Source organism: Polypterus senegalus, chromosome 9 (genome assembly GCF_016835505.1).
Source record: "Polypterus senegalus isolate Bchr_013 chromosome 9, ASM1683550v1, whole genome shotgun sequence".
Lineage (NCBI taxonomy): Eukaryota > Metazoa > Chordata > Cladistia > Polypteriformes > Polypteridae > Polypterus > Polypterus senegalus.
The window spans coordinates 175,188,680-175,209,574 of NC_053162.1; the positions used below are offsets into that span (position 1 = coordinate 175,188,680).

General features: G+C 41.6%; 1 protein-coding gene across 2 annotated transcripts; it reads right to left on the reverse strand.

Annotated features, from left to right (window-relative positions):
- Positions 1 to 571: 571 nt before the first annotated feature.
- LOC120536036 (palmitoyltransferase ZDHHC12-B-like) lies at positions 572 to 17,160 on the reverse strand. 2 transcript variants are annotated; one of them, XM_039764346.1, is made up of 5 exons: positions 16,542 to 17,160; positions 12,826 to 12,962; positions 8,172 to 8,327; positions 7,382 to 7,548; positions 572 to 1,691 (listed from the first exon to the last, which is right to left on the reverse strand). In XM_039764346.1, the coding sequence occupies exons 1-5, from the start codon at positions 16,636 to 16,638 to the stop codon at positions 1,376 to 1,378; spliced, it is 873 nt and encodes a 290-aa protein (XP_039620280.1). In that variant the 5' UTR covers positions 16,639 to 17,160; the 3' UTR covers positions 572 to 1,375. The 2 variants fall into 2 exon arrangements, with proteins under 2 accessions (XP_039620280.1, XP_039620282.1); XM_039764348.1 differs by having other exon boundaries at positions 8,172 to 8,264; positions 16,542 to 17,152.
- Positions 17,161 to 20,895: the final 3,735 nt, after the last annotated feature.

The window sequence follows — 20,895 nt, forward strand, 5'->3', positions numbered from 1 at the left end:
GCAGCAGCCCACGTGAGAGATGCAGACATCTCACTCAGAGGTACAGAAAGTGCTGCATTACAGTTACTGCCTCAGAATATTGGGTTGGGGGGTCACAAAATGTTGCCGTTTTCATCTGTTTTAGTTGTTAAAATCCGTTAAGCCTTAAATCGAAAGTAGAGGGTCTATCCATCCATCCATCCATCCATCCTCTTCCGCTTATCCAAGGTCGGGTCGCGGGGGCAGCAGCTTAAGCAGAGAGGCCCAGACTTCCCTCTCCCCAGCCACTTCTTCCAGCTCTTCCGGGAGAATCCCAAGGCGTTCCCAGGCCAGCCGGGAGACATAGTCCCTCCAGCGTGTCCTGGGTCTTCCCCGGGGCCTCCTCCCGGTTGGACGTGCCCGGAACACCTCACCAGGGAGGCGTCCAGGAGGCATGCTGATCAGGGTCTACTCAGTGGAATTGGGAATGTGTACTGCTAATTTACTTTTGTCAGTTTCAACCTATTTCATGGAAAACTGTGATTCTTTTTTAAAATAGAAGTGTACCAACACTTTTCTCATCTGTGTGTAATTGATTAGCTGTAATCGTTCCCACGATTGGACAAGGTTTATTTTTTAAAATATTACAAATTTTTAAGATCACAAACCGACATATTCTAATCTCACAAAGGATTTGTAAAAAGTATTGTCTTCATATAAAATGCATAGAGTAAACAGTCGCCTTGTTCACAAGTAGAATGCCAGTTCTACGGTATTTTCCTCCAGTGACTATTATCATAACCTAATGTCATTTTCAACAGAAATACAGTCCCCGAGGCGTGATTGTTAATAAATAAAAGCCGAGAACCCACTGGCAAAACGGCTTCAATTATTGCTGCGGCTCAGTGCTTGTTTTCGGTTAAACAGAACGTGAACTTGGGATGCGCTTCTGTCACTTGTGTCTGTGTAAAGTGACTTGACAGTTGGGGTCAGCCTGCCCCACCTGAGGTGACTAAAATGGTTCAACACAAGGGGCCACAATTGGTTCTGGATTACGAGGATGATGGCAGCTTTACACAAACACCCACACACAGCACAGATATCGCACATTACAGGATGACTCTGTCCGTTACAGAGTGCCACACACTACTCCTATGGAAGTTGCCATTTAACACTTTGTTTCTATATCGTAGTTAATACTTCCGACTTATTCTGGTTGTTCATACTGCTGCCCACATGCATCTGGATGACAGGATTTTAGTCATGTGAGTGGAAAAAAATCAGAAAAGTCACTAAACTTTTGTTAATAAACTAATACAGTAGGGTAATAGGCCGAGGGTCTGCTCTCACACAACCCAAAAATAGTTCTTAGTCTACGTAGTGGTTGGAAAGTGTGATAGAGAAGATGAAAGTTAACCTAAACTGGGTCACTGCCCTCTCGGAAGTAGACCTTCTCCCAAACAACCGTATGGCAAACACAGAAGAAGCTCCACAGGTTGCGAAAGGTTCCTTGGTCAAATGGGTTCTCGTCGGTCCCACAGTGCTTCAGGTAGGAAATGCGGTGGCGGGACATGAACTCCCAGGTGGTGGTGTTGCAGGAGACCAGGTAGAGATGGCAGCCCAACAGGAGAATCACCACTACAGAGAACACGGCCACTAGGCCGAAAGCTGCCAACAGGAAGCCATTCTGTTGCAGCCAGCTCTTCCAGGTCGGAGCGTAGCCGAATCCAGACCTGTTTGGGGGGGAAGGAAAAGTAACAAAACAAAAAAAAAAAACAATCAGTTGTTTGCCATTTCAGAAAAAGGCTGCTTACTGCTGGAAAGCGAATGTCCTTAATGTGTGAACTCAATCTTCACAGCAACAATGCCGGACCGGTGAGTCGTCGGCCTTGTCTTGTGTCCGTAATCCTCTCGGCTAGAAGTGAACGGCAGAGCCTGAAATCGACTGGATTTTATTATTATACTTTATTAATCCCAAAGGAGGTTTTTCGTATACCCCTTAGGGTCAGAGTGCAGGGTCAGCCATTGTACGGCGCCCCTGGAGCAACTGAAGGTTAAGGGCCTTGCTCAAGGACCCAGCAGAGTAGGATCTCTTTTGGCAGTGACGGGGATTCAAACCGGCGACCTTCGGGATACCAGCACAGATCCTTAGACTCGGAGCCACCACTCCGCCCCTTAAGTATATATTAAGTATATCATGGCATAAAGCATAACTGACAGTTTAGTACATAAGCAGTAAAAAGGCTTTTATATACACTGTTCTGACTGAATGTATTTTCTGTTTTACACTATTAATGGACACTGATGCTTCTCTATTATTGACGAATGTCCCAACCTGGGGACAGATTTGACAGCACGTATTCGCCTCTCTAACTTTTTTTTTCTTTCTCTCTCTTGCTCATTCTCACCCACCACTGATGCACTGTATTGCCACCCCAATCCTTGAAGTCAGCTGTTCTAAAGCCTGCCATGGCCTCGGGTGTATAAACTCGAGCACCAAGCCATGCAGACGGCGTCTACAAACATTTGTGTTAGAAGGGGTCGCTCTCGGGAGCTCAGTAAATTCAAGCGTAGTACCGTCCTAGGATGCTACCTGTGCAATAAGTCCATTAGTGAAATTTCCTTGCTACTAAATATTCCAGCTGATAGTGGTATTACAGTGGGATGCAAAAGTTTGGTCCACCTTGTTAATAGTCATTTTCCTGTATAAATCGTTGGTTGTTACGATAAAAAATGCCAGTTAAATATATCATATAGGAGACACACACAGTGATATCTGAGAAGTGAAATGAAGTTTATTGGATTTACAGAAAGTGTGCAATAATTGTTCAAACAAAATCAGGCAGGTGCATAAATTTGGGCACCGTTGTCATTTTATTGATTCCAAAACTTTTCAAACTAATTATTGGAACTCCAATTGGCTTGGTAAGCTCAGTGACCCCTGACCTACATACACAGGTGAATCCGAGTATTTAAGGGGGTCAATTGTAAGTTTCCCTCCTCCTTTAATTTTCTCTGAAGAGTAGCAACATGGGGGTCACAAAACAACTCTCAAATGACCTGAAGACAAAGATTGTTCACCATCATGGTTTAGGGGAAGGATACAGAAAGCTGTCCCAGAGATTTAAGCTGTCTGTTTCCACAGTTAGGAACATATTGAGGAAATGGAAGACCACAGGCTCAGTTCAAGTTAAGGCTCGAAGTGGCAGACCAAGAAAGATTTGGACAGACAGAAGCGAATGGTGAGAACAGTCAGAGTCAACCCACAGACCAGCACCAAAGACCTACAACATCATCTTGCAGCAGATGGAGTCACTGTGCATCGTTCAACCATTGCGACTTTACACAAGGAGATGCTGTATGCGAGAGTGATGCAGAGGAAGCACAAACAGAGCAGCTTGAGGTCTGCTCAAGCACATTTGGACAAGCCAGCTTCATTTTGGAATAAGGTGCTGTGGACTGATGAAACTAAAATGGAGTTATTTGGGCATAACAAGGGCGTTATGCATGGAGGAAAAAGAACACAGCATTCCAAGAAAAACACCTGCTACCTACAGTCAAATATGGTGGTGGTTCCATCATGCTGTGGGGCTGTGTGGCCAGTGCAGGGACTGGGAATCTTGTCAAAGTTGAGGGACGCATGGATTCCACTCAGTATCAGCAGATTCTGGAGACCAATGTCCAGGAATCAGTGACAAAGCTGAAGCTGCGCCGGGGCTGGATCTTTCAACAAGACAACGACCCGAAACACTGCTCAAAATCCACTAAGGCATTCATGCAGAGGAACAAGTACAACGTTCTGGAATGGCCATCTCAGTCCCCAGACCTGAATAGAATTGAAAATCTGTGGTGTGAGTTAAAGAGAGCTGTCCATGCTCAGAAGCCATCAAACCTGATTGAACTAGAGATGTTTTGTAAAGAGGAATGGTCCTAAATACCTTCAACCACAATCCAGACTCTCATTGGAACCTACAGGAAGGTTTAGAGGCTGTCATTTCTGCAAAAGGCGGATCTACTAAATATTGATGTCATTTCTTTTTGTGGTGCCCAAATGTATGCACCTGCCCGATTTTGTTTGAACAATTATTGCACACTTTCTGTAAATCCAATAAACTTCATTTCACTTCTCAAATATCACTGTGTGTGTCTCCTATATGATATATTTAACTGACATTTTTGATCGTAACAACCAACGATTTATACAGGAAAATAATGACTATTAACAAGGTGGCCCAAACTTTTGCATCCCACTGTATAACAAAGTGGAAGCAATTGGGAACTGCAACTCAGCCATGAAATGGTAGGCCGCGTAAAATCACAGCGTGGGGACAGCGCATGCTGAGGCACACAGTGTGCAGAGGTTGGCAACTTTCAGCAGAGTCGAATGGCTACAGCCCGCCAGAAGATCAAGCAAGTGCGAAGAGAGCTTCATGGAATGGGTCTTCATGCCCGAGCAGCTGTATCCAAACGTTACGTCACTGCAATGCAAAGCATCGGATGCCCACCGACAGCCACTGGCCTCTAGAGCAGTGCAGACGTGTCCTCTGGAGTGACGAATCACGCAATGCAATGGACGAGTCTGGGTTTGGTGGCTGCCAGGAGAATGGGACTTGCCTGACTGCATTCTGCCAAGTTTGGTGGAGGGTTATGGTGTGGGGTTGGGCTTGGCCCAGTTACTTCCAGTGAAAGGAACTCTTAATGCTTCAGCATAACAATCCATTTTGGACAATTTTAGTTTGGGGATGGCCCCTTCCTGTTCCAACATGACTGCCCACTAGTGCACAAAGCAAGGTATATATATATATATATATATATATATATATATATATATATATATATATATATATATATATATATATATATATATATATATATATATATATAAAAGAAATGGATGAGTGAGTTTGGTGTGGAGGAGCTTGACCGGCCTGCACAGAGCCCTGACCTCATGTTTGGGATGAATTAGAGCGGAGACTGCGAACCAACATCAGTGCCTGACCTCACAAATGCTCTCCTGGTCAAGAATTCCCATTAACACACTCCTACACCTTGTGGAAAGACTTCCCGGAAGAGGTGAAGCTGTTACAGCTGCAAAGGGTGGGCCAACACCATATTAAAGCCTCTGTATTAAGAATGGGATGTCATTAAAGTTTGTGCGTGTGTGTAAAGGCAGGCGTCCCAATATTTTTGGCAATACAGTGTACACTTCAAGAGATGGCTTCTTCATGTGCCACATTCCTAGTTTCATCGACCACACAGCGCTCTGAGTAATACTATTAAAGTGGTAGGTGGACATACAATACATAGGCCACATAAAAAAACCTGTACTGTACAAAATGGCATTATCTTTAAGAAATGAATACATCCATCCATCATCCAACCTGCTATATCCCAACTACAGGGTCACGGGGGTCTGCTGGAGCCAATCCCAGCCAACACAGGGCGTAAGGCAGGAAACAAACCCCGGGCAGGGCGCCAGCCCACTGCAGGGCACACACACGCCAAGAACACACTAGGGACTATTTAGGATCACCAATCCACCTAACCTGCATGTCTTTGGACTGTGGGAGGAAACCACGCAGACACGGGGAGAACATGCAAACTCCACGCAGGGAAGACCTGGGAAGCAAACCTGAGTCTCCTAACTGTGAGGCAGCAGTGCTACCCACTGCACCACTGTGCCGCCCAGAAATGAATACACTGAAGCAAAACAAAATTTTGTTACAAAGTGATCCGCTGTTTAGTATAAAAATAAAATGTGTTTTTTTTTTTTATATTTATTTTAATTAGAAACCAATAACATCCTATAGAGTTAAGTATGTCCTCAAATGGTAAAAGTGTTTTTATTAAATTCATACTGAAAGAAAAATTTCATTCAATACACCGGATCAACGGGCATATCGTCCACTCCTACTTTCAGGTATCCAGCAGGGGGCTCCAAATGTGTACTTTGGCTAAATTATTGTTAAACAAACCACTTCTGGAAAAGTCGCTCATGCACAACGGCAGAGCTTTTGAATGGATGACCTGTCTCTCTTTGCATTGCCTGTAGCAAACAAGATGTGCCTCAACTTCAGCTCCTGCCTCAATGTGTGCCACTTTTGCTTCACCTACCTACACTCACCTAAAGGATTATTAGGAACACCTGTTCAATTTCTCATTAATGTAATTATCTAATCAACCAATCACATGGCAGTTGCTTCAATGCATTTAGGGGTGTGGTCCTGGTCAAGACAATCTCCTGAACTCCAAACTGAATGTCAGAATGGCAAAGAAAGGTGATTTAAGCAATTCTGAGCGTGGCATGGTTGTTGGTACCAGACGGGCCGGTCTGAGTATTTCACAATCTGCTCAGTCACTGGGATTTCTAGGGTTTACAAAGAATGGTGTGAAAAGGGAAAAACATCCAGTATGCGGCAGTCCTGTGGGCGAAAATGCCTTGTTGATGCTAGAGGTCAGAGGAGAATGAATGGGCCGACTGATTCAAGCTGATAGAAGAGCAACTTTGACTGAAATAACCACTCGTTACAACCGAGGTATGCAGCAAAGCATTTGTGAAGCCACAACACGCACAACCTTGAGGCGGAGGGGCTACAACAGCAGAAGACCCCACCGGGTACCACTCATCTCCACTACAAATAGGAAAAAGAGGCTACAATTTGCACGAGCTCACCAAAATTGGACAGTTGAAGACTGGAAAAATGTTGCCTGGTCTGATGAGTCTCGATTTCTGTTGAGACATTCAAATGGTGGAGTCAGAATTTGGCGTAAACAGAATGAGAACATGGATCCATCATGCCTTGTTACCACTGTGCAGGCTGGTGGTGGTGGTGTAATGGTGTGGGGGATGTTTTCTTGGCACACATTAGGCCCCTTAGTGCCAATTGGGCATCGTTTAAGTGTCACGGGCTACCTGAGCATTGTTTCTGACCATGTCCATCCCTTCATGACACCATGTACCCATCCTCTGATGGCTACTTCCAGCAGGATAATGCACCATGTCACAAAGCTTGAATCATTTCAAATTGGTTTCTTGAACATGACAATGAGTTCACTGTACTAAAATGGCCCCCACAGTCACCAGATCTCAACCCAATAGAGCATCTTTGGGATGTGGTGGAACGGGAGCTTCGTGCCCTGGATGTGCATCCCACAAATCTCCATCAACTGCAAGATGCTATCCTATCAATATGGGCCAACATTTGTAAAGAATGCTTTCAGCACCTTGTTGAATCAATGCCACGTAGAATGAAGGCAGTTCTGAAGGCCAAAGGGGGTCAAACACCGTATTAGTATGGTGGTCCTAATAATCCTTTAGGTGAGTGTATACTTCTGCTGTACAAATACGGAAACAGACATACAAAATAAAATGTGTGTCATTTTGGATAAATTGGCCAAATTCTTTTTATAACGTTTTACTCACCAGGCAAAGTGAAAACCCCAAAGCAGGGCGCCCAGTTGGACCCACAGGTAGAGAATGAACCACCGGTGGTTCCGCTCCCCCACGCAGTTCTCTATCCAGGGACAGTGGTGGTCATAACGTCGCACGCAGCGCTTGCAGGTCTGGCAGTGCTTGGCTCTCATTGGCTGCTGTTTATAGAGGACAGAATGAATTAATAATTAGAAGGCTTTATTGTCATTATAACATGTACAATGAAATTACAGAGCAGCTATAAAGTACTACGTCATATAAAACTGCTAAATAAAAAATACTAACGTAACAATGGGGTATTACCAACAAGGAATATTACTGATCAAGCAGGTATTGCACAATGGACATGAAACCAATACAAGGAATACTAATAACGTAAAATGGGGGGGAGAGGAGAGAGAAAAGAGAGGTGCTCAGTGCATGTGGAGATTCAATGTAGTAATGGCTCCTGACTCCCGAGTGTGTTTGTCCTTGGTGTAATGGACCTGTAGTGCCTACCAGAGGGCAACAGCTCAAACTGGTGAAAACCAGGATGTTGACGGGTCCTTCAAAATTTTTTTTTTTTTGCCCTGCCAAGGTAGCAAGAAGTATACAAGTCTTGTAGGGAGGTGGCTGCAGTGCGACATTCTCTGTTACAAGTCCCAACCACGGACTCGTTGAGTGGCTCTCGGCAAGTCACTTAACCCGACAAGGAAATTGTACTCTGGGGGTTGTAAGCCACCATGGAGAACACCATCAAATGAAACAAAACGTAAAGTAAGTTTAGTAAAGCACGTCATACCTGCAATAGGCAGTAGCCACAGCGTCGCTGTTTTAGCGCCTTCGACGTCTGAGGGATCATTTCCTGCTGCTCTTCACTCAACCCATATGTAAACTGGAAAGAAAGTGATATGGAAGGGAGTTTGTGGTTTGTTTTTTTTTTCTTCAGGTAGTTCAACTAAAAGAAAACAGAAACAACTGTCGTCTTTATGTGTGGAGTTTGCTGGATTTAATCGTTACACAAGAAAATGTGATATCTGCCTAAGCTGCCCTCACTCAGGGTGTTCATAAGAAATGTAATGATCTGCTTCATGAGGCAGAAGACTAGTTGAGTCAAATATTTGAAATAGTAAAATGTCTGCTTCAACTCCAATGTTTATAGTCTAAATATTCTCAATTGTAATAGTACAGTGGAACCTCGGATCACGACCGTAATTCGTTCCAAATCTCACCGATTTGGTCGTGACCCGAAGTAATTTCCTCCATAGGATTGTATGTAAATACAATTAATCCGTTCCGGACCATACAAGCTGTATATAAATATATTTTAAAGATTTTTAAGCACAAAAATAATTAATTATACCATTGAATGCACAGTGTAATAGTAAACTAAATATAAAAACATCGAATAACACTGAGAAAACCTTGAACAGAGAAAACTAACATTGCAAGAGTTTGCGCTACAGCCATACGAACCGCTCGCTGTAAACACTTTTTTTTTTTTTAATGAGTTTTAAGCACAGGGAAAAAAATTGAAGTTTGAAAAATCCTTCATTTATACAAAGACTAACCATAAACAACCGAGTTCTGGCATGAAGGAAGTGAGCAGGAAGAACTAGCCACTCGTAAAAGGATTTGTTTGCAGCAAATCGCCATGAATCTTCCTGGCTTTCTCGCATAACATCGCCTCGCTTACGCTATCCCCTGCAAGGTGCTTCTCGTTCAGCCACACTAGTAACAGTTTTTCCACTTCCTCTTCTAGCACTTGAGGCCTCTGCTTGGTTAACATTGTAACTCCTTTTGCAACATCAGCTGCTTTAATGGCCTCTTTCTGCTTTAGAATTGTCGAAATCGTAGATTTTGACTTCTTGTACTCGGTGGCAAGATCGGTAACACGAATGCCATGCTCATACTTTTCAATAATTTCTTTCTTTAATTTGATATCAATTTTCTTCAAACCTTTCTTCTCACCAACACTATCACTCTTCACTTGCTTAGAGGCCATGGTTAATTGCAAAAGCACACGAAATAGAGCATAAAGAGTTCACAGCGAATGAACGCACGTCTGACCGAGAACGATATACGACACGTGCGGAAATCATCAGTGCGTACAAACTGGCCTGTTCGTCAACCGAGTGTGTGGTCGTAACCCGATTTGTACGTGTTCAGAGACGTTCGTGAACCGAGGTTCCACTGTACTAGGGTGTCGTACCGTGTTAGCCATTATGAATGTAGAGAAAGGCCAAGCAAAATGACACCTTTTATTGGCTAACTGAAAAGATTACAATATGCAGGCTTTCGAGGCAACTCAGGCCCCTTCTTCAGGTGAGAAGTAATCCAGAAACTGGAGGTCCCTGTGTTTATATACACACTGGGACACATAAAAACATTGGTAAATCTTTAATGTAAAAAATTAATAGACCTCTTCAGGCTAAGATTCATTTAACAAGAGAGAAGAACAATGTATGGTCAAGATCTTTGGAGAAGATAACCGTCCAACACGTTGCCTCGAAAGCTCGCATATTGAAATCTTTTCAGTTAGCCAATAAAAGGGGTCATTTTGCTTGACTTCTCACTACATTCAATTGTAACAGAAATGTGTCACTGTTTACCCTCTGAGAGAGGTCCATATTGGGCTAGAAAAGGAAAAAATAACACATTTGTAGTTACTGATCTCTAAAATGACAGCCGACACGCTTATGTTTGAAATGTATTTGTAATTTTCTGCGAGTGGCTCAGTGAGGACTATGGACACTGGTAAGGAATCATCTGATTCTTTATCACCAACCGCAAAAGAGCAGAAATCGACACTCCACAGCCATTACTAATCCCCTTTTTTTCAAAATTCTGTAACTTTCAGCCCTCGTACTCCATTAGGAGGTGAACCCCTGGGGTCGGTTGATGTGGCAGGCGCAACTATTGAGTCTTTCTGATCATTTTTTTGCTGAAAATGCATATTTGTTTTATTCGTTATAATATGGGTGTAAACTCCTGCACAAAATGTGGTCAAAAATTGGCCTAAAAAAGAAAAACAAAACAAGGGTTTTTCGGGTCTGGAAAGCCAAAAATAAGGAGGTGGGACCCCAAAAAGCTTGACGTTTTGCACAAACAGACATCAAGATGAGTCAAACAGTATATCACTTGTGGGACTTTTCTCATACGTGTGAGCCAGAAAGTGCTGGACAAGCCTGGCTAAAAACTTACACAGAAATTCTAAAAAGACTGACAGCATTTAAAAACTGATTCTTTGCTAACTGCTAAAAGTAATGTGATTGTACATTTTTCCCTAAAATTTTTACATAAGAAAAACACTTTTTATTCTCTCTGATATTTCTTATTAAAAAGACGTGTGGTTGTGGGAAGAAAGGTATTTATAAAGCGGGTTTTTAGAACACTCTAGATGAGAACAGGCCATTTGCCAGTCCTATCCATTTATTTCTTGAGTTGTCCCTAAAGTCCTACTGTCCACCACACTACTTGGTCGCTTATTCCAAGTGTTTATCGTTCTTTGTTTAAAAAAAAAAAAAACTTTCTAATGTTTGTGTAAAATTTACCCTTCACAAGTTTCCAACTGTGTCCCCGTGTTCTTGATGAACTCATTTTAAAGTCACGTCATCATCTCCCCTCCCATTCACCTCATTTCGCTCTGAGCTGAGCTCCGCAGCTAACGCGGTGTTACGGAAGCGACTTTGTGACGCTGCCACCAAATACTCACAGAAAAATCCACAAGTTAATACACACGCGGTCTCTAGAGTTTCTCCACACTGAATCCTCCAGGCACTACTTACAAAAGGTTACATTGACAATCGTGTTACGTTATTTTTAAAATCTTTCCTTTTCTTAGCACAAGCACAGCTGAGAAGCTTCGATGCATGTGCTCCATAACGCGTTAAAAAAATAATGCATTTAATCACACTTTGCAATACAAGCAAAGGAGAGCTTCTGTCAATGCATGATTTCCTGGTACACCGATTACATTGATCAGCGCATCCCGATTCATTTTACCCTCGCACCACCTTAGTTTGAGAAGAAGTATGAAAAAATATGAGGTTAACACAGAAAAACAGATCACCAATTCAAGCTTTATGAATAATCGATTCGCCATCAATAATTGTTTTGGTAAAGCCATCCTCAGTGTAATCCTCCTTTCATTTTATAATTTTTTACGCCACTAGCCATGATTAAATGAACGGTAAAAAAGTAAGAGCGAAGTGAGGGTGACTTATTCAGGCAGGCAGGCGACAGCTCAATAGCTTGAATTTGGATATAAATAGGTTCTATTTAGTCGCCAGAAATATCTTTGTTAGGAATGGAAGTTGAATTTAGTCTTTAAAATCTTTAAATTTCTACGGTAAAGAAAAAGTTATGCAATGATGACTACATTTAACTATATAAAGTCAAAACCTGAATATATAAAGTCAGCACTGGAATATCCATCCATTTCCCAACCCGTTGAATCTGACCACAGGTTCACGTGGGTCTGCTGGAGCCAATCCCAGCCAACACTGGGCGCAAGACAGGAACCAATCCTGGGCAGGGCACATGCATCATTTTCAAAACATTAACTGAACAGTGTGTTTTTAATTTATTTTTCTGAATACACTTAGTTCAGTTCAGAGTCGTTTCAATCAATAGATTTTGACTTTCACTTCATATATTCAGGAATGAGTTTATATACTGTACTCCGATGTGGACTTTATATAATCAGGTTTTGACTTTATATATTCAGAAAAAAGTTTTGACTTTATGTATACCGACGCTGACTTTATATATTCAAGTTTTGACTTTATATATTCTGACGCCGACTTTATATATTCACAAAATCAATTTGCCTGTTTGACACCCCATAGTATATGTGTGTGTGTATATGTACACATGTATGTATGTATATATATATATATATATATATGCCAGCAACACTCATGACAATGACAAAACAATTACATTGTCAATCATGTTAGGTTATTATTAAAATGTTTCCTTTTCTTTTTACTTCTCCGCTACCAAGCCCGGGTATTTTGCTATATATATATATATATATATATATATATATATATATATATATATATATATATATATATATATATATATATATATATATGAGAACAACACTCATATCAATGACAAAACAGTTACATTAACAATCATGTTACATTATTTTTAAAATGTTTCCTTTTCTTTTTTATAACTTCTTTAACACACTACTTCTCCGCTGCGAAGCGCGGGTATTCTGCTAGTATGCCATAAAAATGAAAGTTTTCCAGTGCTTTCACCATTGCCCTCTGACCCCCACCCATCAAATCCATCGACGTCAGCGCCAGTAACGTAAACTGGATATCTGGTAGCTTGATGGAGTTTTTGTAATGTGGCCAAAACTTCAGCTGTGGTTCCATAGCTGGTGTGTAAATATTACTAACAGAGGGGCATCACTAAAGTGTCTCTTCTCTCTTACGTACCTTCATTTCGTTATCGGAGAGGATGAACCCAGGATCCATCAAGGACACCGCAAAATACAGCAGGACAGAGGCGAGCACCAGCAGGACGAAGAGCACAGGCTGCAGCAGCTCGCCGTTCTCTTCCTGTTTCCGCAAATCTGCAAACATAAAAGTGACGCAAAAAAGAAAAAGTTACTTCTGTCTAAAGTCACCATGATGACAGTCTGACGGTCTCCAATGTCCAGACTACTAACAAGAGGGCTCCTGTGCCTGGGGTCAACCATTCAGTACAATTCATCGACAGAGTCCCACCTGCAATAGGACCACGTTGAACGAAAAGTACATCCTGTGGTGTAAGAGCTTAAAAAAAATAAAATGTATCAGGAACAAAAAAATGGCCGGAGTCCCTATGGTGGGAATGCTGCAAAGGTCACAAGTTTCCAAAAAAAAGTCCCCAATTCCTGAAAAATGTGCCTGTAATGACAAAACATATCTACCTCGATGAAATTTTGTATGTAGGTTATTGTTCATATAATTTAAAATAAAGCCTCCCTGAAGTTTGGGAAATCATAAGGGCCAACACCACAGGAACGAGACGAGATAGTTGAGCGGATGCTCATACGGTTAATCCAACTTGACATAAAAGTGTTTATGGAGATTCAAAAGTTTCCTGACAGCACAAAAAACAGTTGCTTTGCCGTCTTACGAGTCGTGGCGATTATCTAATTATTAAGTGAGCCATTCAGATTATTAACCCTTTAAACTCTGCGCTATTGTTCTGGATGCAGAATTTAGAAAAATAGAGGATAAAGTCATTTAGTTCTTCAGTGCTAGAACTAAAGTATGATGTTTAGCTGCTAAAATGCCGTAGTGCATACCCCAATACCACCACTGCAGTGTCTTTACATTCCATCAAAGATGGCAGAATTCCTGTATCACAGCAACACCTGCCCCCAAACTGTGTACTCTCTTCAACTTTCAAATGACACACATCATCTCCTTCTCTGTTTTCCACTTTGTGTATGTCAGATTACTTTGACTCTTGCAACTATTGGTGTTGTAATTTGGATACACGGTTTACTTTCTTTAACTACATAAATCCTAAAAGAGTAAGGATCTGTCCTTTGAAATGACACACAGGCCATGGGCTATCAATAATGAGTATGTATGCTTACTGGAAAACAGTAAAAGAGAAGAAAAAGAATAATGTTCTGCTGCAAAACAGTAAGACTAGACATGTTAATTGTAGATAATTTATATTAGTTTTTTGTCTGGGTGTTCCTTACACATTCACTGGCTCTGTCATAGTGCTTGAAGGCTAACAACCCCTATGGAGATAGATAAGAAAGGCACTATATAATAGATAGATAGAAAAGGTATTATATTATATTATATATACATATATATATATATATATATATATATATAAATACATAGATACAGTAGATATAGTAAAGGTACTGTATGATAGATAAGTCACTATATCATAGATACAGTAGATAGATAGTAAGGCACTATATAATAGATAGGAAAGACATTATATGAATGATAGTAAAGGCACAATGATTGATAGATAGGAAATGTACTATATAATAGATAGATACAGTAGATATACTAAAGGCACTATACAATAGATAGGAAAGGCACTATTAGAGAAACAGGAAAGGCATTATATAACAGATAGACAAGAAAGTCACTACATAAATAGTAAACGCACTATATAATATATACAGCAGATAGATAGTAAAGGCACTATATGATTGATAGACAGGAAAGACACTTAGATAAACAGATATATAGGAAATGCACTAAATAATAAATAGTAAAGGCACAATATGATTGATTGAAAAGAAGTGTACTATACTCAGCAAAAAAAGAAACGTCCCTTTTTCAGGACTGTGTATTTCAACAATAATGTTTTAAAAATCCAAATAACTTGACAGATCTTCATTGTAAAGGGTTTAAACAATGTTTTCCATGCATGTTCAATTAACCATAATCAATGAATTAACATGCACCTGTGAAATGGTCATTAAGACCTTAACAGCTTACAGAAAGTAGGCATTTAAGGTCACAGCTCTAAAAACGCAGGACACTAAAGAGACTTGTCTACCGATTGTGAAAGATGCCCAGGGTCCCTGCTCATCTGCGTGAACGTGCATTAGGCCTGCTGCAGGGAGGCATGAGGACTGCTGAATAAATTGCCATGTCCGCACTGTGAGACGCCTAAGACAGCGCTACAGGAAGACAGGAAGGACAGCTGATCATCCTGGCAGTGGAAGACCACGTGTAACAACACCTGCACAGGATCGGCACATCCGAATATCACACCTGCGTGACAGGTACAGGATGGCCACAAGAACTGCCCGAGTCACACCAGGAACACACAATCCCTCCATCAGTGCTCAGACTGTCCGCAATAGGCTGAGAGAGGCTGGACTGAGGGCTTGTAGGCCTGTTGTAAGGCAGGTCCTTACCAGACATCACCAGCAACAACGCCGCCTATGGGCACAAACCCACCTTCACTGGACCAGACAGGAGTGGCAAAAAGTGCTCTTCACTGATGAGTCCCGGTTTTGTCTCACCAGGGGTGATGGATGGATTTGTGTTTATCGTCGAAGGAATTGAGCACGTCTGGGACCTGCTGGATCGCAGGGTGAGGGCTAGGGCCATTCCCCCCAGAAATGTCCGGAAACTTGCAGGTGCCTTGGTGGAAGAGTGGGGTAACATCTCACAGCAAGAACTGACACATCTGGTCCAGTCCATGAGGAGGAGATGCACTGCAGTACTTCAAGCAGCTGGTGGCCACACCAGAGACTGACTGGTACTTTTGATTTTGAGCCTCCCTTCATTCAGGGACACATTGTGAAACATTTTTAGTTTATGTCTAATGGTGTTGACTCTTTTAGTGGTCATACAAATATTTACACATTAAGTTTACTGAAAGTAAAACCAGTTGAAAGTCAGAGGACGTTTCTTTTTTTGCTGAGTATATATTATCGATAGGAACATTCAAAGTGCATAATGTTAATGAATTTTACAACTTGTTCCACTACATCCTATGTGTATAACCTAACTAAATCTCCAGGTGTTAACATTCCAAAAGTGAAATGTCGGACTTTTAAACTTTGAGGGGTAGGACGTGAACATTGACTGAAGGATGATGAAGTTGTAGCCAGTTATATCAAAGTAGCAGAAAACAGACAAACTGTGGCGGAGTTTTAAAGGGTTAGGGTGTCATTAAAAATCTGTTCATGAAACTTCAAGGAGTACGAAGTAGGAGCACTGGTGTTCCCGACCCAGAAAGAAATGAGGGCGATTAATGGAATCCAATACGACACAAAATTAACAAACTGTCGGAGAGAGGTAGTGGAGATGGCCGATGGGCCAACGTTTAAAAAAACATCAGGATTTGCCTTCTAACCGTAACCCCGTATGCAAATGCGCTACAATACGCAGTGAGCTCGGCATAACGTTGCATCGACACATTTGATCTTTTCTCTCGAGACCATTTTTATTTAACTCCTTCCGTGGCTCTGTACATCATTTATAATCGAATGTCTCCACGGTTTTAAGAATACCGACGCGGATTGGCCATTCACTTCCCGTCACTTTATCACATCCTCGTTCACCCACTCTAGTTAAGATAACGCAAGCCACTGCCATTTACACCTTTGGCTGTTTAAGCCACAATTAATCGCTCATCACTTTTCATGACCCCGACAGGTGAGGCTTACCTGTGTCGTGCAAGAAGAGAACCAGGGCGACTGACCAGGTGAGCACCGTATGCGCCGTGCGCACCAGGAAGCCGGAAGCGAACACATTCTTGAACATTGTAGCATATTAACCGGGGGGATTTAAAAAGAAAAAATAAACAATTTAAAGTAAAAAAAAAACACGGCGAGAAAACAGAGACGACTTCCGTCAAACTCCTGCCTTGGATAAGGTATTCGTGTGACGGGGGTGCAGTCGTCCCATCAGCGGGAGCTGCCGTTTCTTTTTCTTGGGTTTCTCTGTATCGAGACTGTTTTATTGCATTTGTTATCTTTTTTAGCTCGCAAATGAAGGACACGCGAATTCTTGGAGCCGTTTGTTTACATCGACCTGCCGCTGTCTCACGGAAGACATCGCCGACCGCCGGCTGAAGAAGCGCGCCTTCGATTGGTTGTAATGGATACGGAAGCCGAAACTACGTCGGTTTAGCTGAGCGACATACCGTATTACACGTATTAGGAGCGCCCAAAACAAATTGGCACGCAAACTGTATAAGGGACAGCGTGGAACTGTGCAAAACACAACTGATTACACAAATAAAAGCACTGTGAAACGTGACAATAAATAAATAAGATGAAATGGGAGTATAAATTATTATTGATGATATTCCTGGAGACGTACAACATTTGAGATACAACTGGTTGTTTTTGATTTGATGTAGATAGATAGATAGATACTTTATTAATCCCAAGGGGAAATTCCCATACTCCAGCAGCAGCATACTGATAAAGAACAATATTAAATTAAAGAGTGATAACAACGCAGGTATAACAGACAATAACTTTGTATAATGTTAACATTTACCTCCCATGGGTGGAATTGAAGAGTCGCATAGTGTGGGGTCTCCTCAGTCTGTCAGTGGAGCAGGATGGTGACAGCAGTCTGTCACTGAAGCTGCTCCTCTGTCTGGAGATGATCCTGCTCAGTGGATGCAGTGGATTCTCCATGATTGACAGGAGTCTGCTCAGCGCCCGTCGCTCTGCCACAGATGTCAAACTGTCCAGCTCCGTGCCTACAATAGAGCCTGCCTTCCTTACCAGTTTGTCCAGGCGTGAGGCGTCCTTCATCTTTATGCTGCCTCCCCAGCCCACCATGTGTAGAAGAGGGCGCTCGCCACAACCGTCTGGTAGAACATCTGCAGCATCTTATTGAAGTATAGTCAGCTCTGTCCTCTCTTACACAGAGCATCAGTATTGGCAGTCCAGTTCAATTTATCATCCAGCTGCACTCCCAGATATTTATAGGTCTGCACCCTCTGCACAGTCACCTCTGATGATCACGGGGTCCATGAGGGGTCTGGGCCTCCTAAAATCCACCACCAGCTCCTTGGTCTTGCTGGTGTTCAGGTGTAAGTTGAGTCACACCATTTAACAAAGTCTTTAATTAGTTTCCTATACTCCTCCTCCTGCCCAATCCTAATGCAGCCCACCATAGCAGTGTCGTCAGTGAACTTTTGCACACGGCAGGCAGGACTCCGAGTCGTATTGGAAGTCTGACGTATATAGGCTGAACAAGACTGGATTTATTAACCCTTCAAAAGAAAATTGTCTTTTCGCTTGTCCTTTTGGAGGGGTTTCTTTTGTTTTTCCAACTGCAGCCCAGGCAGGTGACATGACTTACTTGGAACCTTCAACGGTGGGGTTGGAAAACCAAAGTTCAAAGTTGCAACCACTATGACACACACTGCCTGCCTATGTGTCACAAAATGAAATGTGTCATGACATATATATATATATCTTTATGTGTTTATTTCTGTGACAGTAAAATAAGCCTTGAAATGAAAACTGTCACTTTCACTTGTCAAAGATGAGAGGGCGGGCTCTAGCAAGTCCTATGTTTTGATTGGTGAACTGTCTGCAGAGTGGATGCATGTGCTGTGCTTGATTTGGGGACTTTGTGGCTCATGCACATGTTCAAAGTTCTGACTGCGACTGCCGGACACTGTACAAGTAAGTTTCCCAGCATTCCTGTGTGAAGTAGCGACTTTAATTCAAGAATCTCAAAATTCATCCTCAGAAGTCAGCATCTCAAATGCAGTGCTTGAAAGTTTACACCCATTCTACTAACAGTTCACCAGTCAGAAGACAGGACATTTCATTTCACTGCATATTCTAGTGTCACTGACATAAATAAGAGATCTACCTTAATAAAAGGATAAGCGTCTGTCTGAGTGTCCATCTGCTTTGCTCTGTCTGTCATTCCAACAGACTGCGCATCACAAAAATTTGTCATAATAAAATGCATTCTATTTGTCATTCCAACAGATGGAACATCCCAAATATTAACACTGCTTTCACAAATCCAATGGCATATGACAAAGACATATGCTTTGCATTTTTCATTCCAAAAGATGGCACATCAAACCATTTTTAGTAATAAAATGAATTACATTTGTTTTTCCAACAGATGGCTCATCACATTTTTTTAGTAATAAAATGCACAGCATTTGTCATTCCACGAGATGGCGCATCACAAACATCAATACTGCTTTTACAAATCCCATACCAGAGGGGTGGGTAATGTCGGCCCCGCAGAGCCGCAGTGGCTGGAGGTTTTTGTTCCAACCCAGTTTTTTAATGAGAAAACAATTACTGCTGATGAAGCACTTATTACTCAAGTGACATTTTGATGCTTCATTTTAGTGGTCTCACATGTTAAGGTTCCCCACCCTTAATTGCTAATTTCAATCTTAAACCGCTACATTCACCGTTTTAATGGCTCCTAATTAGAAATAAGATGTAAATGACAAAGCAGCCAGCAGTTCTCCATCTAGCTTGTTTCGATTTACGTCTCTGTGTGTGCATCATGCACTGTTTGATTTATTAAAATAATTCATACATAATAGGACAGGCTTTAAATTCATTTTGATGATATCCTTGGAAAGGAAAAAATCTACACTATAAGAACCTTACATTGCAGACTAACAAGCCATAAAATTAAATAAAGTCCGAGATTGGCAAGGATTGGTTTATAATTAAGCAATTGGGTTGGAATGAAAACCAGCAGGCACTGTGGCCCTCCAGGACCGACATCACCCACCCCTGCCATAGCAAACAGCATCCAACAGAGACATAGGCATTGACTGGTGCACTGCAAACACTAATGCTGAGGTCTACGTCGATTATTTAGATTTCAGCTCCTCTTAAACGGGTAGCACAGCCTGTAATTAAACAAATGCATAAAGCAACAAGAATATTTTTTGAGACACAATTAATTATTTATGCTCACATTTCATGTTTTTATTATGTATTTACTGTGAATTTTCACAGGACCTTTATGTATTTGCAGATTTCTTTATTTATTTACTTATTTAATTTTTTCCAAAAATATTCCTCCACAGGGTTAACTCAAATAGTTTTAATGTCTCCGATTTCAGAGACCCTTCATTGATTATTGCACATAGCAGAGTTACTTACTGTGGGTATTTTTTTCTGAATTACCACAAGATGCCTGTCGCTGCCTTCCATGTTTTTAATTATCGGTGTTGAGGATAATTATTTTTGTATCCATAGCACAGTAAAATTCTTCCTTACATTAATTATGAATTAAAATAACACCACACAAGATTTTTCAAATGTTTTTGCTCCTAAAAAATGTTTGGTGATTGTATGATAGACAACTTTAAGTTGAACATAAATGTAACTTCAGATTGGCTGCGTCTCAGAGGAATTTGGAGAAACATGAAATGAACTTTTACTGAATTGTGTGTGTTTAACCACATAATAATCCTGGCACACTGCTTTGGTTCAACTGGAGCTCAAAATGTTTTTGTGCTGATTGTCGCTTGTACTTCACGGCTGCTGCTCCTTGTTTCAGTGTCCCAACAACAGGCGGCCTGCACTGATTGATTCCACTTGCCCTGGTGCTGCTTTTCCACCGTTGCTATGACCTGATGAAACCTTTCACTGTGATAATCAGTGACTGCACCAAGAAAAAGTCCAAGAGTGAATGACAACGTGAATTTCTAAGGACAAGATTGACGACAATCGGGATGTAATTTGGTGCACTGTAGTCACTACAAAAATTCTCAACAGCGTTCCTGAATACCTACCACGCAATTCCCTCCTATTTTAGACAAAAAAATATTTTTGTTAAATATCCATATATATAATTCACTAAGGCAAGACAACCATAGAAAGCATGCCGGAAGGGGCGCTTCACTGAGCCGCCAACAAGTAAGACACCTATGGCGCACGCAGAAGGAGCCACGGCCACCAACTCCTGGCACCTCCGAGCCACGTTGACTGTTCATAGAGGTGTGTTTCTCGCGGAGGTGAATCGCCATATGCAGCGTGTGAAACGGTTTGCGAGGGGTAA